At 37.5% G+C, this 18,740-nt stretch overlaps 1 protein-coding gene across 1 annotated transcript in view; it reads left to right on the forward strand.

Annotated features, from left to right (window-relative positions):
* Window positions 1-18,740, forward strand: part of snap91a (synaptosome associated protein 91a) — a 61,249-nt gene continuing 42,509 nt past the window's right edge. The window contains 1 exon segment of the mRNA XM_066702389.1: window positions 1-968. Coding sequence (XP_066558486.1) covers window positions 839-968 — 130 coding nt within the window. The 5' untranslated portion in view covers window positions 1-838.

The raw sequence follows: 18,740 nt of genomic DNA on the forward strand, positions 1-18,740 counted from the left end.
GGGGGAGGAGAAAAAAATAAAAAAATAAAGGGAGAGATTCATTCAAACATCACCATCTTTTCATCTCCTCTGCATCTAGCATCACTCAATGTAGACAGGAGACCAGAGGAGAAAGAAACGACAGATTGCATCCCGCTGGAGAGGGAGCCAGGCAAGGAGGTGTCTAACGAATCAGACATACATTACAAATAGGACAGTGGACGGGAGATTAATCCCCGACTCAGAGGACACCGACTGGACGAGAGGCATCCACATACAGAACCGTCATCTTTATCACCGGCTGTGCAAAGCCAGCGCTGTCTATCCATTTTATATTTTATTTTCCATCGTATGCATGCATGCATCTCATCTCTGCTGCTAGGTGCATTTGCAAGCGGAAAGACAACCACACGGTATTGTGAAGACGGAATTAAAGGCCACCGAATATTCGTATTGAAAATAACAAGAAACGACGGGTGTCGCATGCTGATCAATTGAAACCCCCGTCTCCTTTATTATACACGCAATAAATAAACACAGAAACCCGTTTAATTGCGTGCAAGGGCATCTGCGAAGAGAAACGCACGCCTAAGTAGAGTCAGAATAAACGGTGTAACGGGACACAAAAGGAGAAAAGGGTCCTGCCTTGTTGAAGACCATCCATGTTCGCGAATCTACATCACATTTCAATTCCACAGTGAAAAAGCAGCATTTTGTATAACACAGTGGCGGGTGAGATCTTCTATTATTAATACTAATACAAGACACTGTATACAATAGCACCGTGCAAAGGACAGCTCTCGGCGTTTGGTGCGGTGCGCGTCGCTGTCGCTGAGGGGGTGCTGGCCGAGCACAGAAGATGTCGGGGCAGACTCTGACGGATCGCATTGCTGCCGCGCAGTACAGCGTTACAGGATCAGCTGTAGCCCGAGCTGTCTGCAAAGCAACCACCCATGAGGTGATGGGACCCAAGAAGAAACACCTGGACTGTAAGTGGGCCTTCTTGTGCAATGTCATTCTTGTGTACCAGTGTGGGTTGCGGTTCAGTGCAAGGCATGATCGCATCTATGTGCATGTATATATAGAGGGATAAACCATCAACAAATGACTGATCATCAGGGATACATCCCCATGCTTACAAAGCGGTGGCAATAGTGTGTGCGGCTGAAACGTGAGAAAGGTGATGTGTGTGCTCTCATTATAAGCCACCCTCCCCCTCCCAACACTGGCTCGGTCTCAGCTTGCCATGTTATAAAACATCTTCTGCACACACAGAGCGCATAGAAGGGCAGAGAAAATGGAAACGGCTGCACCTCCATGTTTAACTGCTCTGTGGTGTCTTGCACATGTCGGTTTTGGCCCCCATGGGGGAGAAGCATTTAAAATGGAATGATGTTGGGAACATGGCATCCATGGTGGTTTACCTTGGGCCTTTGTCAGCTTTGCTCAGTGTTCTGCCCACCAGAGCAGGTTTTTGGGCCAGTGTGATGACCTCATCAGAGTTTTCCTCTTTGCCTCAGTGTGAGGAAGTGTACAAAAAAGAAAAGAAAAGCTTGCTGCTGTAGATTTTCCCAAGGATCCTTGCAACCCCCTTTGGGATATCGTAGTAAAGTGTGACATATCTCACTTGAAAAGAGAGCCAGTAACAGCGATGTTGGCCCAAATGCAATTTTTAACTTGAAAAAGGTTTGCTAATAAGACTTAGTACCATCATGAGGTTAATGAATGCGATTATTTGCATACAGTATTTGTATCAGAATTGATAACCCTTCTCAAAACATACTGTAACAGGGGACGTCCTTTGTCGGAATTCTGCTGCAAACTATATAATGAAATTACCCCGTCCATGTTAGAAAGATATCCCTACAATTGGCTCACTTTTCCAGTCAAGCTCACCCTGTAACATATTGCATTGGGGTTAAGATCTTTGTGAGAGAGTGAGATTATATATCAATTAAGCAAGTCTTTCCTGATTCAGGATTCACAGAACATTCTGTAGAATATAACCTATACTAACAGCTTGGTATCCTACAAACAGGAGGGCATTATGCAATAGTTCAGCTGCTTTGGGTTTTACTGATATGCCTCCTGTTCTTTTTCCCAAAGTCCAGTTAAGAAATTTGCCACACCCACCTATCAGTAATGCACGACTTGTGTGATTAACAGCATGGCATTTTTCAGTGCCTCCTACAGACAGCACAGAATACATTGCACAATATTAGATGTACAACTAGGATTCAAAATATTCCCTGTCATTATGTGACAGCTACTTGCATAAACTGATGAGCAATGCTTTACATACAGAGGCATGTACTTTGTTACTAAAAGCTATCTCTCTTCTAATTCTCTCTTTTTAATATTTAAAAGATTGAAATCTAACTGTATTGGATATTCTTTTCTTTTTTTCATTTGTTTCTTTTTATTTTTTATAGTTTTTGTGTAGTAATATGTATATTTTTAGGTTTATGTTTTACCCTGCTGTGTACCTTTGAATCCTCCAGGGTTGTTCTGAAGCGATGTGTCACACAGGTTTCCTTTCAGAATTTTTTTTTAGTGAACTGTTTTAATGATTGTCATTTTTCTGCCATGTCAAGGGTTCGTTTGATGTTCAGGTTTGATAAGCTGGTTACATTTGTTTAGAGAGGCACTTTGCTTTTGAAGTCAAGGTCTGGAATCACCCAAAACTGGCACAAATATAATTTCAGGACATTTGATCATTTATCAGTCGCAACATCAGTGACCACATCAGGGGTGAAGCTGGAAATATCCTCTTTAACGCAAAGAGCAACTCAATCAATGCAGCGTGAAAGACTTGTAATTTGTAAGGTTAAAGCACTACACTTTATAGAAAGTAACATTGATCATGAGAGCACCGTTACCAGTCTTACACTGACTCCATGTACAATTTGTCTCTCAGGTTCAGAGCTTCTAAATAATGCATTAATTAACTGAAGCACAAAATGCATTATTTACAAGGTCAAAGGTGACATTTCTGCTACAAGAATAGGCTTGCATACATTACATGTTTACTTTATCTGTTCAGTTATAGTTCTAATTTAAAGCTAATAAAGTAGCTTGGTGAGCAAGTTTCTGTGGGTTTACATGACAATGCAATATTCTTTGTCTGTTACAAATTTGCTGTGCATTGTAACTGACATGTAGGCATTGAAAAAAATGTCTGGGCCACGTTGGTTTGCTTATGGAATACTGTGGGGATGCATTTACAAAATGTAATTAATTGATATATGTATAACTTTCTGAGCATGAAATCTATTATCTTATCATTTGATAGCATTTGTTACAGGACATCATCAAAAGCTGACTCAAAATTGTTGATAATTGAATCCTGTTTCCTGTGTTGTGTGTAGGATATCCGTTATTTTCTGTGCAAGATAGACATAACTTACTTCTACTTTGGGAACACTTTAAATGGTGCATAGTTTAGAAATTAAATTACCTGTAGTTTGATAGTAAAATCTACAATGTGTCTATAAAGCAAGAAAGTAAACTGTGACAAAAACATTTTTATCAAGTTAAAGTGTCTGGCTAGACGACTTTGACAGTTCCTAGAAGGTCATTGTACACTGTGTTTAATGTAATAATACAATAAATAAACTATAGTATAACAAGCATATGAATGAAAATAAATATAATTCTAAATACCTATAACTATCAAGGGGAAGTTTAAATGTTTTCCTTTATAGGGCATAATCTAATCTAGACATTTCCAGAATTTTGGGAGGTAGTATTGTAGCTCTCCGTTTTATGACTTATCCTTTTTGTTTTATAAACAATTTCCTTTGTCATATATATTAAGTTCTTTTAGACCCTGTATGTTTTATGTCAGGTATCTGATTAGGTAGCACATACTTTTTTCAACATAGTTTTAGTCTTGTAAGCATGTTTTGGATTAACTACAGTCCAGGCTTGTAGTTTAATACTCCGCTTGTAAATGACATCTGTATACCAAACATAAAACCAATATCTTGCAAATTTTTAAATCAATTCAAAATCACATATTCCTCAAATAACTGTGCAGACTATGGGTGCTTTTTTTAGGTTTTTTTTTTTTAGCTATGTTCAATTTTCCTATGGTTATTTCTTACAATCTCTACAATTCGCATTGTTGTGGTGTTGATTTTTACCCCCTCTTTAGCGATGCCCTTTAAACAGAGGCAACAGTTATTGTTAAGATGCCATGACATCTGTGCAGTGCCTGGGTCCTGAGTAGATTTCCTTTGCTATTTTGAGCTGTTGCACCTTAAACTCTGCCCACTGTGACATAGTATTTTGTACTATCAGTTCAGACTTACATTTTGTTGCTCCTTTTCCAAACAGTTTTTCATAGAATAGTATAACAGGAATTGCCTTATTAAAATGAAGTCTTCTACAGTTCCTTTCGAGTGGTGCCACCTGCTTTTATGTTTCTGATGGCACGATACTCACACACAGATTACTCCCAGGGTCTTATCAGATCCTGCTGTTATCTATCCTTCTGGTAGATTTTCATATGTACGCATACTAGATGCATGAAGTAAATACTAGATGTCAGTGAAGTAAAAAACAAGCGATGATGCATGGATTAAGTTTAATACAAATGTAGTCTAATGAGTACAGTTAATTGAAAACTATTAATTAAAAACTTAATAGTTAATTGAAAACTATTATACACGTATGTTTTTTATATTGGATATTGTATAGTACTGTGTAGCTGTATCGAGAGTGCTTTTGATCTAAATAACACCAATGGACTGATCTTACTTTTATATTCCACCCAGCAAAAATGAATTAAATGCCATATTGGTCATTCCATGTCAACTGATCCACAACCCATCTCAGAGCTCAGCTTTGGACATATTAATTCACCTGGGGGTTCCTGGCCGCACAGGATACCATTTGTGTATTTGATTTCTGGTAGATCAAGTCTCAGTTGATCCCAGGATCATTTGTAGGGTCAAGGTCACCTTGTCACATCAGGTTGACCTTTGCAAGGTCACAGCTCTGAGGGAATATATGAATAACAACTACAAAAATACAAACATATTTTAACTCGGCATCCTAAAAACATGTAGGTGATGCCAAATCGAGCAACACAATGTCCTGTTTCTGTTCAAGTAGAATGACCCATATAACGATATCTTCTCATAACCTCGATTAGCATGAATAGGATAAAAGAGATCCTTCCAATATATCTTCTGGCGCTGTATTAGTTCTCATTCCAAAACACTTGTTCATGATTGTATTCTCTTTGTTGTTGAGGTGAAAACATGCTATTTAGGTTGAAGTGTAATGTCTGGTGTTCATGTACTTAGTAATTATAGTGTGAGCTGCAGCACAAATGTTAAGTTTTTGGCTGCTGATTCATTGTTAGGGGTGACATTTTTGCACCTGGGCGAACAGAGATTTGTTTTTGGTGAAGTGTATTTACCAATAATTGTGACCAATAATTTATGAGGTTCATAATATAGCAAACATTTTAATTATAGACATTTAAGCAATACTAAAGAAGACAGTGATTTAACGCAAAATTCTGGTGCATTTACGTAACCTAGGCTATATGTTTGTTTAATTGTAAATGTAGTGGCCCAAGCCTAGTTAAAGCATTTAAAAAAGCATAGGCTATTACACTACACTACACTATAGCCTATATAAAAAAGCTTGAAAACCTGCACACTTCTCTTATCCTAAAATGCAAAATATGGAGTGAATTAAGGTTCCTTTCAACACAATCCTTGTAATGATTTGTCTGTCTGATAAGAATTCAAAAGTCTCTTTTTGGTAGAAGTAAAGGTTAAAGTTTGGCAGTTTTTATGTAGTTATTTTTTTTAGACTGATTGAGAAATGAAAACAACTGTCTGTTCCTCTATTACATAAATTTACTCAAATTAGTGTACACTTGTTTGGTATTTAAAAAAGATACACAGTACATGTCAATTAAATAATTCCTTTATACTTTCCTGTGAGTGTACTATATAACCTACTGGAAAATGTTTTATGAAATGAGTGTGTGAAACCCAAGGCACTGATTGCTTGTTTGCTCATTCAGGCCACTTTAGATTATCTTGGTGGCACTGAATGGATAGTATGTTCCCCTTCAAATACAGAAAATGAATAGCCTTATAATGAGAAGTCTGCACAGTGGTTAAGTGCTCTAAAACCTGACATGAATAAAGTATATAAGATAGGTTGACTGACTGCTCCATAACTTATTGGTATTGTTAATCATGGCATTGTAGACTGATTCTTTTGTTGCTATGGCATTCTGTCTTGATCTTGATTTAGGTTTAATATATCAAAATGTCTTGTGTTACGCTATGTGTTCAAGTAGAACAAATGTTCAACAAGAAAAGCTTTTTAAAATATACAATGAGCATTGCAGAATAATTTTAAACAGAATAAATCATGTGTTTTTTGCTAAGTAATGTCTGCAACTTATTTGAATCAATTGATGTGAATAATAAAATGCATACTGTACTTGTACTTGTGGTGTTAGATTCACATAGATTATGATTTGGACAGGACAAAATAATCTAAATGAGAGAAATACGATTTGGGAGTCCAGATTGGTCTGCCTACTGGATTTCCAGAGCATTTCAGAACTGTGGGCTACAGTTGTTTCAAGCAGCAGAGTGAATGCAGTGAGTAAACAGAGCTTGTGTATTTTTAACATGATTCAGTCCCTGCAGCTAGTACTGTAGTAGGATGATGCAACGGAGAGTACTGCATGCAGCAGCTGAGATGAGTGCTCTGTGCATGTGTGCGCTGTGAGTCGAAGGGGAGGAGACAGCCATGGAAGCAGGATTAATTTTAACACATCACAGACACACAGTACAATATTTCTCATGTTATACGTAATAGAAATCACTCTGTGGCAGAAGTTTGGACCTCTGTCATGATGCAGCGTTTGATGCTTTAGTGCCGAAGCATCCATGTTTCTTTGAAGATTCAGGACCAGGATGACATTTTGTATAAATAACAATATCATTTATTTTGTTACACCAATCGTGTCAATGAATACGGTATGGGAGAAGATGAATATATTGCCTTCAGATGACTTGGAATGCTGCCAGATGTTAAAGGGGATGTGATAGAGATCCTCAGGGGATATCCCAGTTCCTTTCTGCCTTCACTCGAGATAGGAGCATGATTTCAGCGCGTGTCTCCAGAGGTGAAAGAGCAGAGAACAAGTGTAATTCAACTCTACCTAGGCCCCTGCCATAGCCCCTCAAATACTCTGCTAAGATCCTATTATTAAGTGCAGTCTATAGGTTATACCAGAACAAAATGTACTTAACAGCAAAACAAACCATTATGTTTTCAAAACCTGTATTCACAGTATCCACCAACATAAAACTGTGTGAGTCATTTCAGATTGAATAATTGAATTGAACAGAAGCACCATTTATATGATAAAATGTAAGAAATCAGTTTTCTTTTACTACTATGTTTTCCTCGCCTGTTTGTCACACAATTTGTATGGATCTTAGAACTACAAACGTATTTGATAACAATTTACATTACTTAAAAGCTCTGTCTATGACCTGATTTACATATGCAATTGCTATTCCTTATTATTATTGCCAAGGAGCGCAGTCAAATTTTTTTTTTTAACCATTTGACATGGAGGAGAGAAAACCAAAATCTCCTGGAGGAGAGAATAAATACCTAGGTGTCCAAGGCCTAATGGTTGCCTCCCCTCCAAGCAAACAGAGCAGATTGTGTAGCTTTATTGCAGTGGAGTTCTAAGCAGTTTTTCAGTGCAGTGTCTGAGCCACAAAAACATGGATATCTGCCACCAAGGGCACACATCCAGCGTCTCTGGTCAGAAGGATCCAGTGTTTCTGGTCCACCATCTCAGGTCGACCAGTCAGATTTGAATGGGTTGCTCAGGACCAGATGTGGTGCTGAGGTGGAGCTCTGGGAGAAACAGAGACGTGCATTGATGTAGGTAGAGGGGAAGGGGTGAGGACAGAATGTAATCATCTAATGTCCTTGCAATATATGTAGTGAGGATGTCCTTGCAAAGCGTGTCCTGAGAATTTACGATGTAAAAATATGCCTTATTTCAAGAAGATCTGCAGCAAACATAATGAATAGGATTGGCAAGGATTTGTAGGAGAGCCCATAACTCACATTTATCTGTGATGTGATGGAGAAAGGGGTGATGTTGCCTTTGTGTGGCCTCATGAATAATATATGAGGGGCTGCGTTCCTTCCTGTTGCCCTGCCCCGCTGCTTGTTTAATGATAAGACACAGGAGAATGATACTGGGACACTGAACCACATACAGTTATCATCATTGTAGCTCTGTACGGTGTACGCCACCACAATGGATTTGAAAGGAAACAATCAATATGTGTTTTAAGTGTAGCCCCCAATTTTAGGGGCTCAAAAGTAATTAGACAAATTAAAATAATCATGAATACAATTTTGAGTGTCAGTACTTGGTTGCAAATACTTTGCAGTCAATGAAGTCTGGAACCCATAGACATCACCAGATGCTGGGTTTCTTCCCTGGTGATGCTTTGCCAGGCCTGCACTGCAGCTGTCTTTAGTTGCTGCTTGTTCTTGGGGCATTTAATTTAAAATTGGGGGGTCCACATATACAAATTGATTTAATTTGGATTTAACTACCCTCAAATTAAAGATGATTGTTTCCTTTCAAATCCATTGTGGTGGCGTACAGAGCCAAAATGATGACAATTGTGTCACTGTCCAAATATTTATGGACTTAACTGTATATAAATGTATAGCTTAGTTTAGATTTGTTGGGCGATTTAGAGGTCAGTTTTATTAAACTTGACTTCGCCAAGTAAAGCTCAGTCCAAATTTGTTTTCATCTCTGATTGGCTAGACAAGTAACAAATATCTCTCTCAATGCACAGCCTGCATTTGTATGTATAAAATCACGCATGCAGTATCCAAATGTGAGAATGTGCAAGTATTATTAATAATGTATTCTTTGAAGCTTTTTATTTAAACCAAATACTTGATTTCATTGCTCTTTAGCAATGCAATCTGTAGGGATTTTGTTTTGTAGGGATGTTTGTTTTTTGGTGGGGGAAATGTACATAGGCACTGTGCCATGAGAGTTTTGGTAAAAAGTTCTGTATTTTGCTGCAGGAAATAAACCTGTCTGTAAGAATAAAATGGGTTTGTTCAGTGGAATGCAGCCACCACAATAAATAAACAAAACATAGAAAATATCAGCTTGTGTATCAGGCTCTGCATTGGTTTTAATATTACTCACCACTGCAAAATGTGGTGTCTAGAGTTATGATTGTGAATTTTTTTTAACAGTGAACTATGAAGATGTTAATTTCCAGCACTTGCAAGCAATTCATATTTCTGCCACAAACGTGATAGGTGAGCTTAGTCAGTATTTTTTTTTTATATATGTTCAAGGGCAAATTGGCTCTGTGTTGAATGTTACTTTGTGTAAGCTCATTTGAATTATTGTTGTTAGTCAATAAATACATTAATAGGCCTAGTCAAAATCTTTCTCAAAGATGTATAATTAGTTTTAATTCTCTCACTGTAATATATAGGCAACATTGTCAATGGCAGTGCCTAGTATACTATGATGATCATAATGATGACCTTGATGGGCTGAATGGCCTTCCCTTGTGAGGATCGTTGTGCTGTTATACCTTGAATATGCTTATTTGTTCTTGGATCAATGTGTGACTCAGCATGTCCTGTATAAATCTACATGCTAGTAGCCTCTGAGTCTGATGTCTTTGCTTTTAAAGTTTAATTTTAGGCTCGTCTTTTTAGTAATACAATGAATGACAAAAATACTTACATGTAAAGCCCGCATTACACAATCACCTAAAACAATGATGTTGTTTACGCTACATAAGAAGATGAAGCAGGAGTATTCTCACAGAGTGTGTATTTCCATAATCCACAGTGATTGACCGCAGTGAAAATGAAAATTGAATGTATAGTGAGTAATTACAATTAGATACATTGTTTGCTTAGTACTATACATTGCGTAGTTGGATGTAGCACAAAGAATATTCAATGTTTGGATATTTAATTCTCCCACTGGTATCATCTTAACTGAGGGCCTGTTGCCATGGGAACAGATTCTACTACATCTTTGTTTCTCTCAAATCTTCGAAATAGTCTGTGGATTCACAATATTTTATACCCTCCTCTATAGCTGAAAAACACACATTTATTGATTATATTGGTGTGCGGGCTTTTGACATGAGTGTTGTGACTCATGTTTTAATATTGTGAGAGTGCGTATGGTTTAATCCCAGAGAAAGATAACAGACAACCTTTCCACCAACAACATGGTGCAGATTTGGGGTTTCTGGTTTCCTACATCATGCATTACAGTGTGAGTACTCAAATACATTGCAATGTAGGGAATTACAAATATTATTTAATATTTCCTGGGTTGGAAAACTAAATTTGATTGTGACCATTGAGTAATTTATTCACAACATTTTCACGTAATGGTTTGGTCTGTTTGTTTTGTATAATAAAATAAGTGTATTAGTGAATCAATCTAAAAAGGGGATCCAAGAGTCTTCTGTAGTAAACGTGTAGCCATATGTAAACATATTCATGCAAGCAAAATAAGGAGAATATACTTCCTTACATTATGAATTACTGCATTTTTAAACAAACCATTTATAAAGGACACACTTTATTTTCCTATACGGTAAAAAACATAATCTTCTTGACTAATGTCTTGCTAAGAAGTAGGTATTGGCCTACCATATTTTCATACGATGATGGTGAATGTGTTACTGTTATGCCTGCCAAATATGGACTATGAATCACACAGAGAAAATTGTAATGCACATTAATCCAGCTTTATTTTTGTGTAGGCTGTTTAAAGCTTTTGAAAAGTTAACACAAATTGCAAACAAATCAAAAATATGCAAGCTTTTCTGTGTAATGAATTCCAGACCAACATGGCTAACTGCATAAAACAGAAGTACATTTGTATTTTGTTTCAGCTCTTGACTAATTTCTGACCTCCCAAGCTTTCATATAATGCCATTGCCTTAGCAAAGCTTCAAGTATTGAAAATGGAACCTACTCTTTTACATGTAATTGAATAATAAAGACTGCAGAGATGTAAAAGAGAGCACAACACTATGCTGCAGTGTGCTTTGTGACCAGCCTAGGCCATATTGCCTTTGCTCTATTGAATGTATCAATATGAACCACACTTTAATTAAAACAACATTTGATGGTCATGTCATTTGCAGTTATATGTGGTATCTTTCCTGTTTGATTGGCCTTGCAATCATTGGATAGTGGAGATGTATATTTACAGTTCAGATTTCTCATTTTTCTTTTAAATAATCACAGTGTTTTTAATGATGTTACTTGAGCAGAAGATCATATATAGAGGTTTGAGATGCAGAGTGGGCGACCTTTTTCATATCCATTAAAATTAGAAAATGCTTAAATGCATACTTTATTGTAATATATGATTTTGTGAGGGATGTCATCAACTTGCTGCCTGTTTCTAGTTACCTGGTGTCTTCTTTTAGAAACTGAAGAGTCCCTGACAATGTGTGTTTTATTCTCGGAGTACTCCTCCAGTGCAGGATTACAGTAATAGTCTTAATTTAGACCGTTGCAATCCTACTTAGTGTCTGCACCTATTGGAAGAGTGTCTGACAATTGCAGCATTGCTTGTACAGTAAGCAGGGCTAATGCTGCAGTGCACCACAATGCAGGCTGAATGAAATGTCCCTCTTGGCTTTTATTTCCCTTTCTTCCTCATGAATAATCATTTGTGGATAATTTGCTACTTCTTTGCACTAACAAAATGTATTGATTGATGTAAAATTGTGTGTACTTGTGTGAGCTTTTTATCAGAATGTAACCAGACTTTTTTGTGCATACGGGCCTGTTCTGGTGACAGCTCTCCTTTAGACCTGGTAGAGTATTGAATCCCACGTACACTCGGGGACAGGTCTTTTGGTGTTTGTCGTACATTTCTCAGAGATGTGTCTCAGAGGAGGTTTGAATCTGAACCACACATAATACCCAGAGTTGAGGTTCTGAACACCGTTTATTTCTAAACCCAAAACTGATGTTAAAAACCGCTTAATAAATCACGGTCAAGATGGTTTCAACTCCCATTTAAAACTGTGATGTTACAATCACATGTTATATTATGATTAGTAACAAGTTGTGTGTACAAGGAAGATTTGAATATAACTATCCATTAGCAATGCAAATTCATATACAATGTAAGACTGTATTTATAAAGTGTGAGTGAGCCACTACTGTACAGTGCATGCAGTGTACCTAGAGGAATATCTTGCATACAACCTGAATGTATATAAAATCGAATTCTTACCATCTGAATAATAATGGGTACAGAGCTTCTGGTTTGTCTTTTCTCGGCTTGGCTGTTTATTTTTCAGCATTCTGGATGTCATGATGCCATGCAAAAGATCTTGTTCTTCTGCTTGCTTTACTGCATAATAATGCCTTGGGTGTTTCATCTTTAAAAATAGACCAGGATTCAATAAAGGGACAGTGTACTGTTGTAATAATAAAAAACAGGGCATTCACCTGTCTGTCTTTCTCTCCATATACAGTTAGGTCCATAAATATTTGGCCAGTGACACAACTGTCATCATTTTGGCTCTGTACAGAGCGTACAGAGCCAAAATGATGGCAATTGTGTCACTGTCCAAATATGTATGGACCTAACTGTATCTTTACTTTGTGCCATATTTATTTCTACCAGTACCTGTAGCTCACCTATTTTTCACTTGAACCATTAATGCCTCTTCTTATAAACAGCTGATAATTAATGGTGTTGGCTAAGGCTCATATAATTGGGCATTTTACTTGATAGTGTCAAGTGCTTTATTGACTGTGCACCCTTTTTCAGAGATGAGAATATGGATTTGATCTCTTTTATTAACATACAGAAAAAGCTGTTGTGTCTGTGACTGCAGCACAGCTTTGCAAGTGTGACATATGACACCTGGCAAACTAGTTACTAGTTCCATGTTTAATTTGAGATGATGAGGTTACAATCTGCAGCCTGTCGAGCATTTGAGTGCAGACATACACCTTCTCGCTTTAACAAAAGGAAAGCAGTATGTTTGACCTAACAAGGAAGGACATATTTATTGTAAAGCAATGAGTTAGAAAGTGGGGTTACAATAAATATAACCATATGCAGCTTCAACTTCAGTCCTTGTAAGATTTAATTCTAATACAGTAATGTTGGTTACTTTTGAACTGAGTCTTGCTTGTTGGCCTCCATGGTCCAAGTTTGGTTCATGTTTGTATTGTGTGGTGGTCAGACACGCTCAGTCACTCAGATGTCATGACAAAATGGCTTTCAAGATATTAGCTTTGTGCTGGGTGCCTGCCATGTGTAGGGCTCCTTACTGTTATTAACTACACTTTACACTTTGTATCGACTGGTTCATGAGATAAGGAACCGGTGAAAAATAAGATGATTAAAGCAATATTAATAGATTTTTTTACTCTTTGAAAGTTTGTATAAGTCTGAGAATGGCCTATCCATTGTGCATGTGTGACTTAAAGTATTGTACAAAGGGCACATGCCCAAAAGGGCATCGACTATTAGAAAACATATTCTAGCTTTATTTTTTATCATTCTGGATTACTCAAATCATTCTGGTCTTGCTGGAAAACACTACAAGAAAATAATTAATAATTTTTAACACGTCAACTGTAAATGCTGTTGTGTTAACAGCTCTATTTTATATTGCCTATATGTGAGATTTCCTGACAGTGATGAATTAATAAAGATTAGAAATGGTTGTTTAGTAAATGTGGTTTACTTTTGTGGTGGTAGTGGTGATGATGATGATGAAGATGATTCATATTAATGAGCTTTTGTTCCCCGGGCAAGGAATGGTGTGGCTAATTGTATAGCTAATTGTGGTGTTGAGTTAAATCTTGTAAATGATTCTTGTACAGAATTTGTTGAGTGACCTTGAATCTGAATAGAAAGCCTTAGAGACTACTGAACGTTTGAATTACCTTAATTATTCCAAAATGGTAGAAATCTTCTGTTTTCTACAAGCTGTATCAGAAGGTAAGATACGAATGATAGTAGACTGAATGATACACTTCCTATTTCTAATAATTTAGGATTATATTTAATTTTTTCCCACTCCACTTAGAAAAAAGTTACTGTGCTTTTTTTCTGTTTTTCTATTTAATATTTTTTTCAGTTATTTTGCTTTTTACTTTTTTCCCAAGGACAGTCAAAGATAATTGATGTGTCCAAATCTTTTTGTCCCCTCAGGTCAGGTTTGTTCAGCATGTTAAATGTTAAACTGTGTCAAGGAGATTCCTTTGTGAAAATATAATGTATATCATTATATAAAATACAAAATTATATATCTTTTTAAATAATTTTCTTACACAATATGTTATATCTTATAATTATGTGAATAGGTTTTTCATTTATTTACAAGGGGCATGTGTTCAGGTGACGGGAGCCTGTACACATCTCTATAGTGGTTTTTACATTTTATTTTTGCCTTTAGTTCATACTCTGTCTCAGAGATGTGAAATTGGAAAACAAGTGAATAGGGATTGTTAATATGTTTTAGGGCTAGACCAAATCAAAATTTGGACCCAACCCTGAACCGCAAATTATGAAGTTGTACCCTATCAGGTTTGATTTATAAATAGTAGAATGTGGCTTCTAACAATTGAAACAGTGTGGTGTAGTGTTTAGGGCTCTGGACTCCTGATCTGAGAGTTGTGGATTAAATCCCAGATTGGGGACACTGATTGCTCCAGAAATGGGCAATTGAATGTAAAACACATAATGATGGTATTGTAACAGTTGTAAAGTGGCCCTGGATAAGGGCGTCCGCTAAAAAATATTAATAATTATTATTATTATTATTATTATTATTATTATTATTATTATTATAACAATAGAATAAACCACAATAGGGTACGGATTTGTACTTTTCTTTTCACGGGTAGGTCAAAGTTTTGATTTTGTCTAGCCTTTAGTAAATACAATTGAGGTTATTAAAACATTAAGCTGTTAATTAACTTGAATATTTATTGTCTTGGTTTACTACATTTTTTTTTTTGCTTCATAATGGCCCGGACTAGAAAACAAGACAGGAGACTACATTTTAATAAGTACGCAAGCACAAAATCTCAGCAACTTTCTTTTTTTTTTTCATGAAATATGTGGCAGAACAGATCTAGTGAAACAGTTGTTATCAGTAGAGTACAGTATAGTGGAGTAAAGTAGAGCACGCACTGGATTGAGGCTGTGATCTCTAAGGGGACTGCTGACTCACTGCCTCTCTCCAGGCACCCTGATTAGTAATGATCTCCCTTTGGCAGTACCTCCCTCTGGGTGCTCAACAATCCTACGCCTGCAAGGGAAGGTTAGTGCTCTGATTATGGGGACACTGAAGAAATAAAACATGATGTATCCAAATCAATGCCCAGTAAACTGCAAATATATATAAAATATATCAGAGTTGCACAGCTAGAAGCCTGTCTCCCTTTGACAGCCGAATGACCTTGAGTGTATTTCGCTACAGTGCATCTACAGCAGAACAGATGCAGGCTCAAACGCCTGTCTTCCATGAGATCTCATATTGATCTAAACAGGAAATGCTGAGATATAAAATGAATGTCTGAAATTGCCATTACTTCACTGCCAAATCCCCTGAAATAGAGCGAAAAGCTTTTCATTGTATCGTGGACTGGATGAGCAATGAAGAAAAGGGTAGTTTAGTGAGCCTGTCATCACCTACATCACAGAGTGGGCATACACGGTATTCTCAATCCAAGATATACATATAAATAACTCTGGCCATTTTAGAACAAAAAGGTATATTTTTCGACTAGCATGGCTAAACTTATTGCTTATTTACAATTAAAACACCTGGAATGTAATCATGGACAAAAGATTGCGCACTACTTGCAAATATATCAGAGTTCTTTTTATTACAGTGATACACCAGAAAACACTATTGACTTATGAGAATAACTGTATCTGCATTTTCTGTATTCCTATCTGGTGTAATGTGTTTATTTGAAAGAGAGAGACTCAGTACCACAGGCAAGCAAAAGCTTCTTAGTTATTTTGACATAAATCCAATATGAAAGGTTGCAGATGTGCAGTTGGAATTCCATTTTGTCATTTTTTTTATTTAGTTTTGTCTACAGAAAATAATTTGACTTTAGAAAGTACACCAGACTTTAATCTTATATAGGCGGGGCGAGTTTAGGGGGGAAAAGAGGCTGGCCCCCCCAGTTGCCCCCCTTTACGACTGGAGAACAAATGCGTTGTGCACCGTCAGCACCCAACTAGCGTGAACGAAACATCGTTAGCACATCCCCCCATGGCGTTGATGAAATAAGGATGGCACCCCCCTAAAATAGCCCTGTGTCCCCACTTGGCCACCCCAATGGAAACGCCATTGTATATAAGAAGCATTATAACCTGTAATGTATCAATTGCCTTGCTAATCAGTTGTCTGCCAAAGAAAATTATGCAGCAAAATACATCTTTCAAGCATATTACTAGTTTGATCGACGCCATTTTCTGCTTTAAAATATAACAGTGATTTATGGCATATTTGATAACTGAATAGGTACAGTGGGGGGAAAAAAGTATTTGATCCCCTGCTGATTTTGTACGTTTGCCCACTGACAAAGAAATGATCAGTCTATCATTTTAATGGTAGGTGTATTTTAACAGTGAGAGACAGAATAACAACAAAAAAATCCAGAAAAATGCATTTCAAAAAAGTTATACATTGATTTTCATGTTAATGAGGGAAATAAGTATTTAACCCCTTCGACTTGGTACTTGGTGGCAAAACCCTTGCTGGCAATCACAGAGGTCAGACGTTTCTTGTAGTTGGCCACCAGGTTTGCACACATCTCAGGAGGGATTTTGTCCCACTCCTCTTTGCAGATCCTCTCTAAGTCATTAAGGTTTCGAGGCTGACGTTTGGCAACTGGAACCTTCAGTTCCCTCCACAGATTTTCTATGGGATTAAGGTCTGGAGACTGGCTTGGCCACTCCAGGACCTTAATGTGCTTCTTCTTGAGCCACTCCTTTGTTGCCTTGGCTGTGGGTTTGGGTCATTGTCATGCTGGAATACCCATCCACGACCCATTTTCAATGCCCTGGGTGAGGGAAGGAGGTTCCCACGCAAGATTTGACTGTACATGGCCCCGTCCATTGTCCCTTTGATGCGGTGGATTTGTCCTGTCCCCTTAGCTGAAAAACACCCCCAAAGCATAATGTTTCCACCTCCATGTTTGACGGTGGGGATGATGTTCTTGGGGTCATTCCTCCTCCTCCAAACACGGCGAGTTGAGTTGATGCCAAAGAGCTTGATTTTGGTCTCATCTGACCACAACACTTTCACCCAGTTCTCCTCTGAATCATTCAGATGTTGGCAAACTTCAGACGGGCCTGTACATGTGCTTTCTTGAGCAGGGGGACCTTGCGGCCGCTGCAGGATTTCAGTCCTTCACGGTGTAGTGTGTTACCAATTGTTTTCTTGGTGACTATGATCCCAGCTGCCTTGAGATCATTAACAAGATCCTCCCGTGTAGTTCTGGGCTGATTCCTCACCGTTCTCATGATCATTGAAACTCCACAAGGTGAGATCTTGCATGGAGCCCCAGACTGAGGGAGACTGACAGTTATTTTGTGTTTCTTCCATTTGCGAATAATCGCACCAACTGTTGTCACCTTCTCACCAAGCTGCTTGGCGATGGTCTTGTAGCCCATTCCAGCCTTGTGTAGGTCTACAATCTTGTCCCTGACATCCTTGGACAGCTCTTTGGTCTTGGCCATGGTGGAGAGTTTGGAATCTGATTGATTGATTGCTTCTGTGGACAGGTGTCTTTTATACAGGTAACGAGCTGAGATTAGGAGCACTCCCTTTAAGAGAGTGCTCCTAATCTCAGCTCGTTACCTGTATAAAAGACACCTGGGAGCTAGAAATCTTGTTGATTGATAGGGGATCAAATACTTATTTCCCTCATTAACATGCAAATCAATGTATAACTTTTTTGAAATGCGTTTTTCTGGATTCTTTTGCTGTTATTCTGTCTCTCACTGTTAAAATACACCTACCATTAAAATTGTAGACTGATCATTTTTTCAGTGGGCAAAAGTACAAAATCAGCAGGGGATCAAATACTTTTTTCCCTCACTGTATACTGTATCATGTTATCAATTACATATTCTAAACAGGCCTAATTTTGATCATGCTACAGCAGTATAGCTACAACATGTAGTTCTGTTCTATAGTGATGAGTTGCTTTTAGTTTGAAGATAACAATAAAACACTACTTTTCCACAGATACATCCTATAATAGGACATTAGTTATAGGACAAACAATTTAACTGAGATATGGTAGAATCCTAGGCCTTTCAAATTGCTATAGAGACAATGTACGTTACTTCTGCTGGGTAGTGAACCTTCTTAATGGAAGCTGCAGTTTTTAGGGATGCATCAATTATTTAAAATTAAAGAGTATTCTACTGAGGAACCTGATCCAGCAATGTAAAGGACTCACTATTTCACTGTTGGAGGCCACATCGTCCTGAACAGCAACACTGGGGGAAATTCATCACCTGGGGGATTTCTCTCAAGTTTTCTAATTGTTAATTAATTGTAGTTATTTCTTTCGAGACCTTAACTATTTTCTATCCTATTGACAAGTACAACTATATTAGTCCTATTCAGCAATACATTTGACTTTACATCCAGATTTAA

Source organism: Amia ocellicauda, chromosome 1 (assembly GCF_036373705.1).
Source record: "Amia ocellicauda isolate fAmiCal2 chromosome 1, fAmiCal2.hap1, whole genome shotgun sequence".
Classification (NCBI taxonomy): domain Eukaryota; kingdom Metazoa; phylum Chordata; class Actinopteri; order Amiiformes; family Amiidae; genus Amia; species Amia ocellicauda.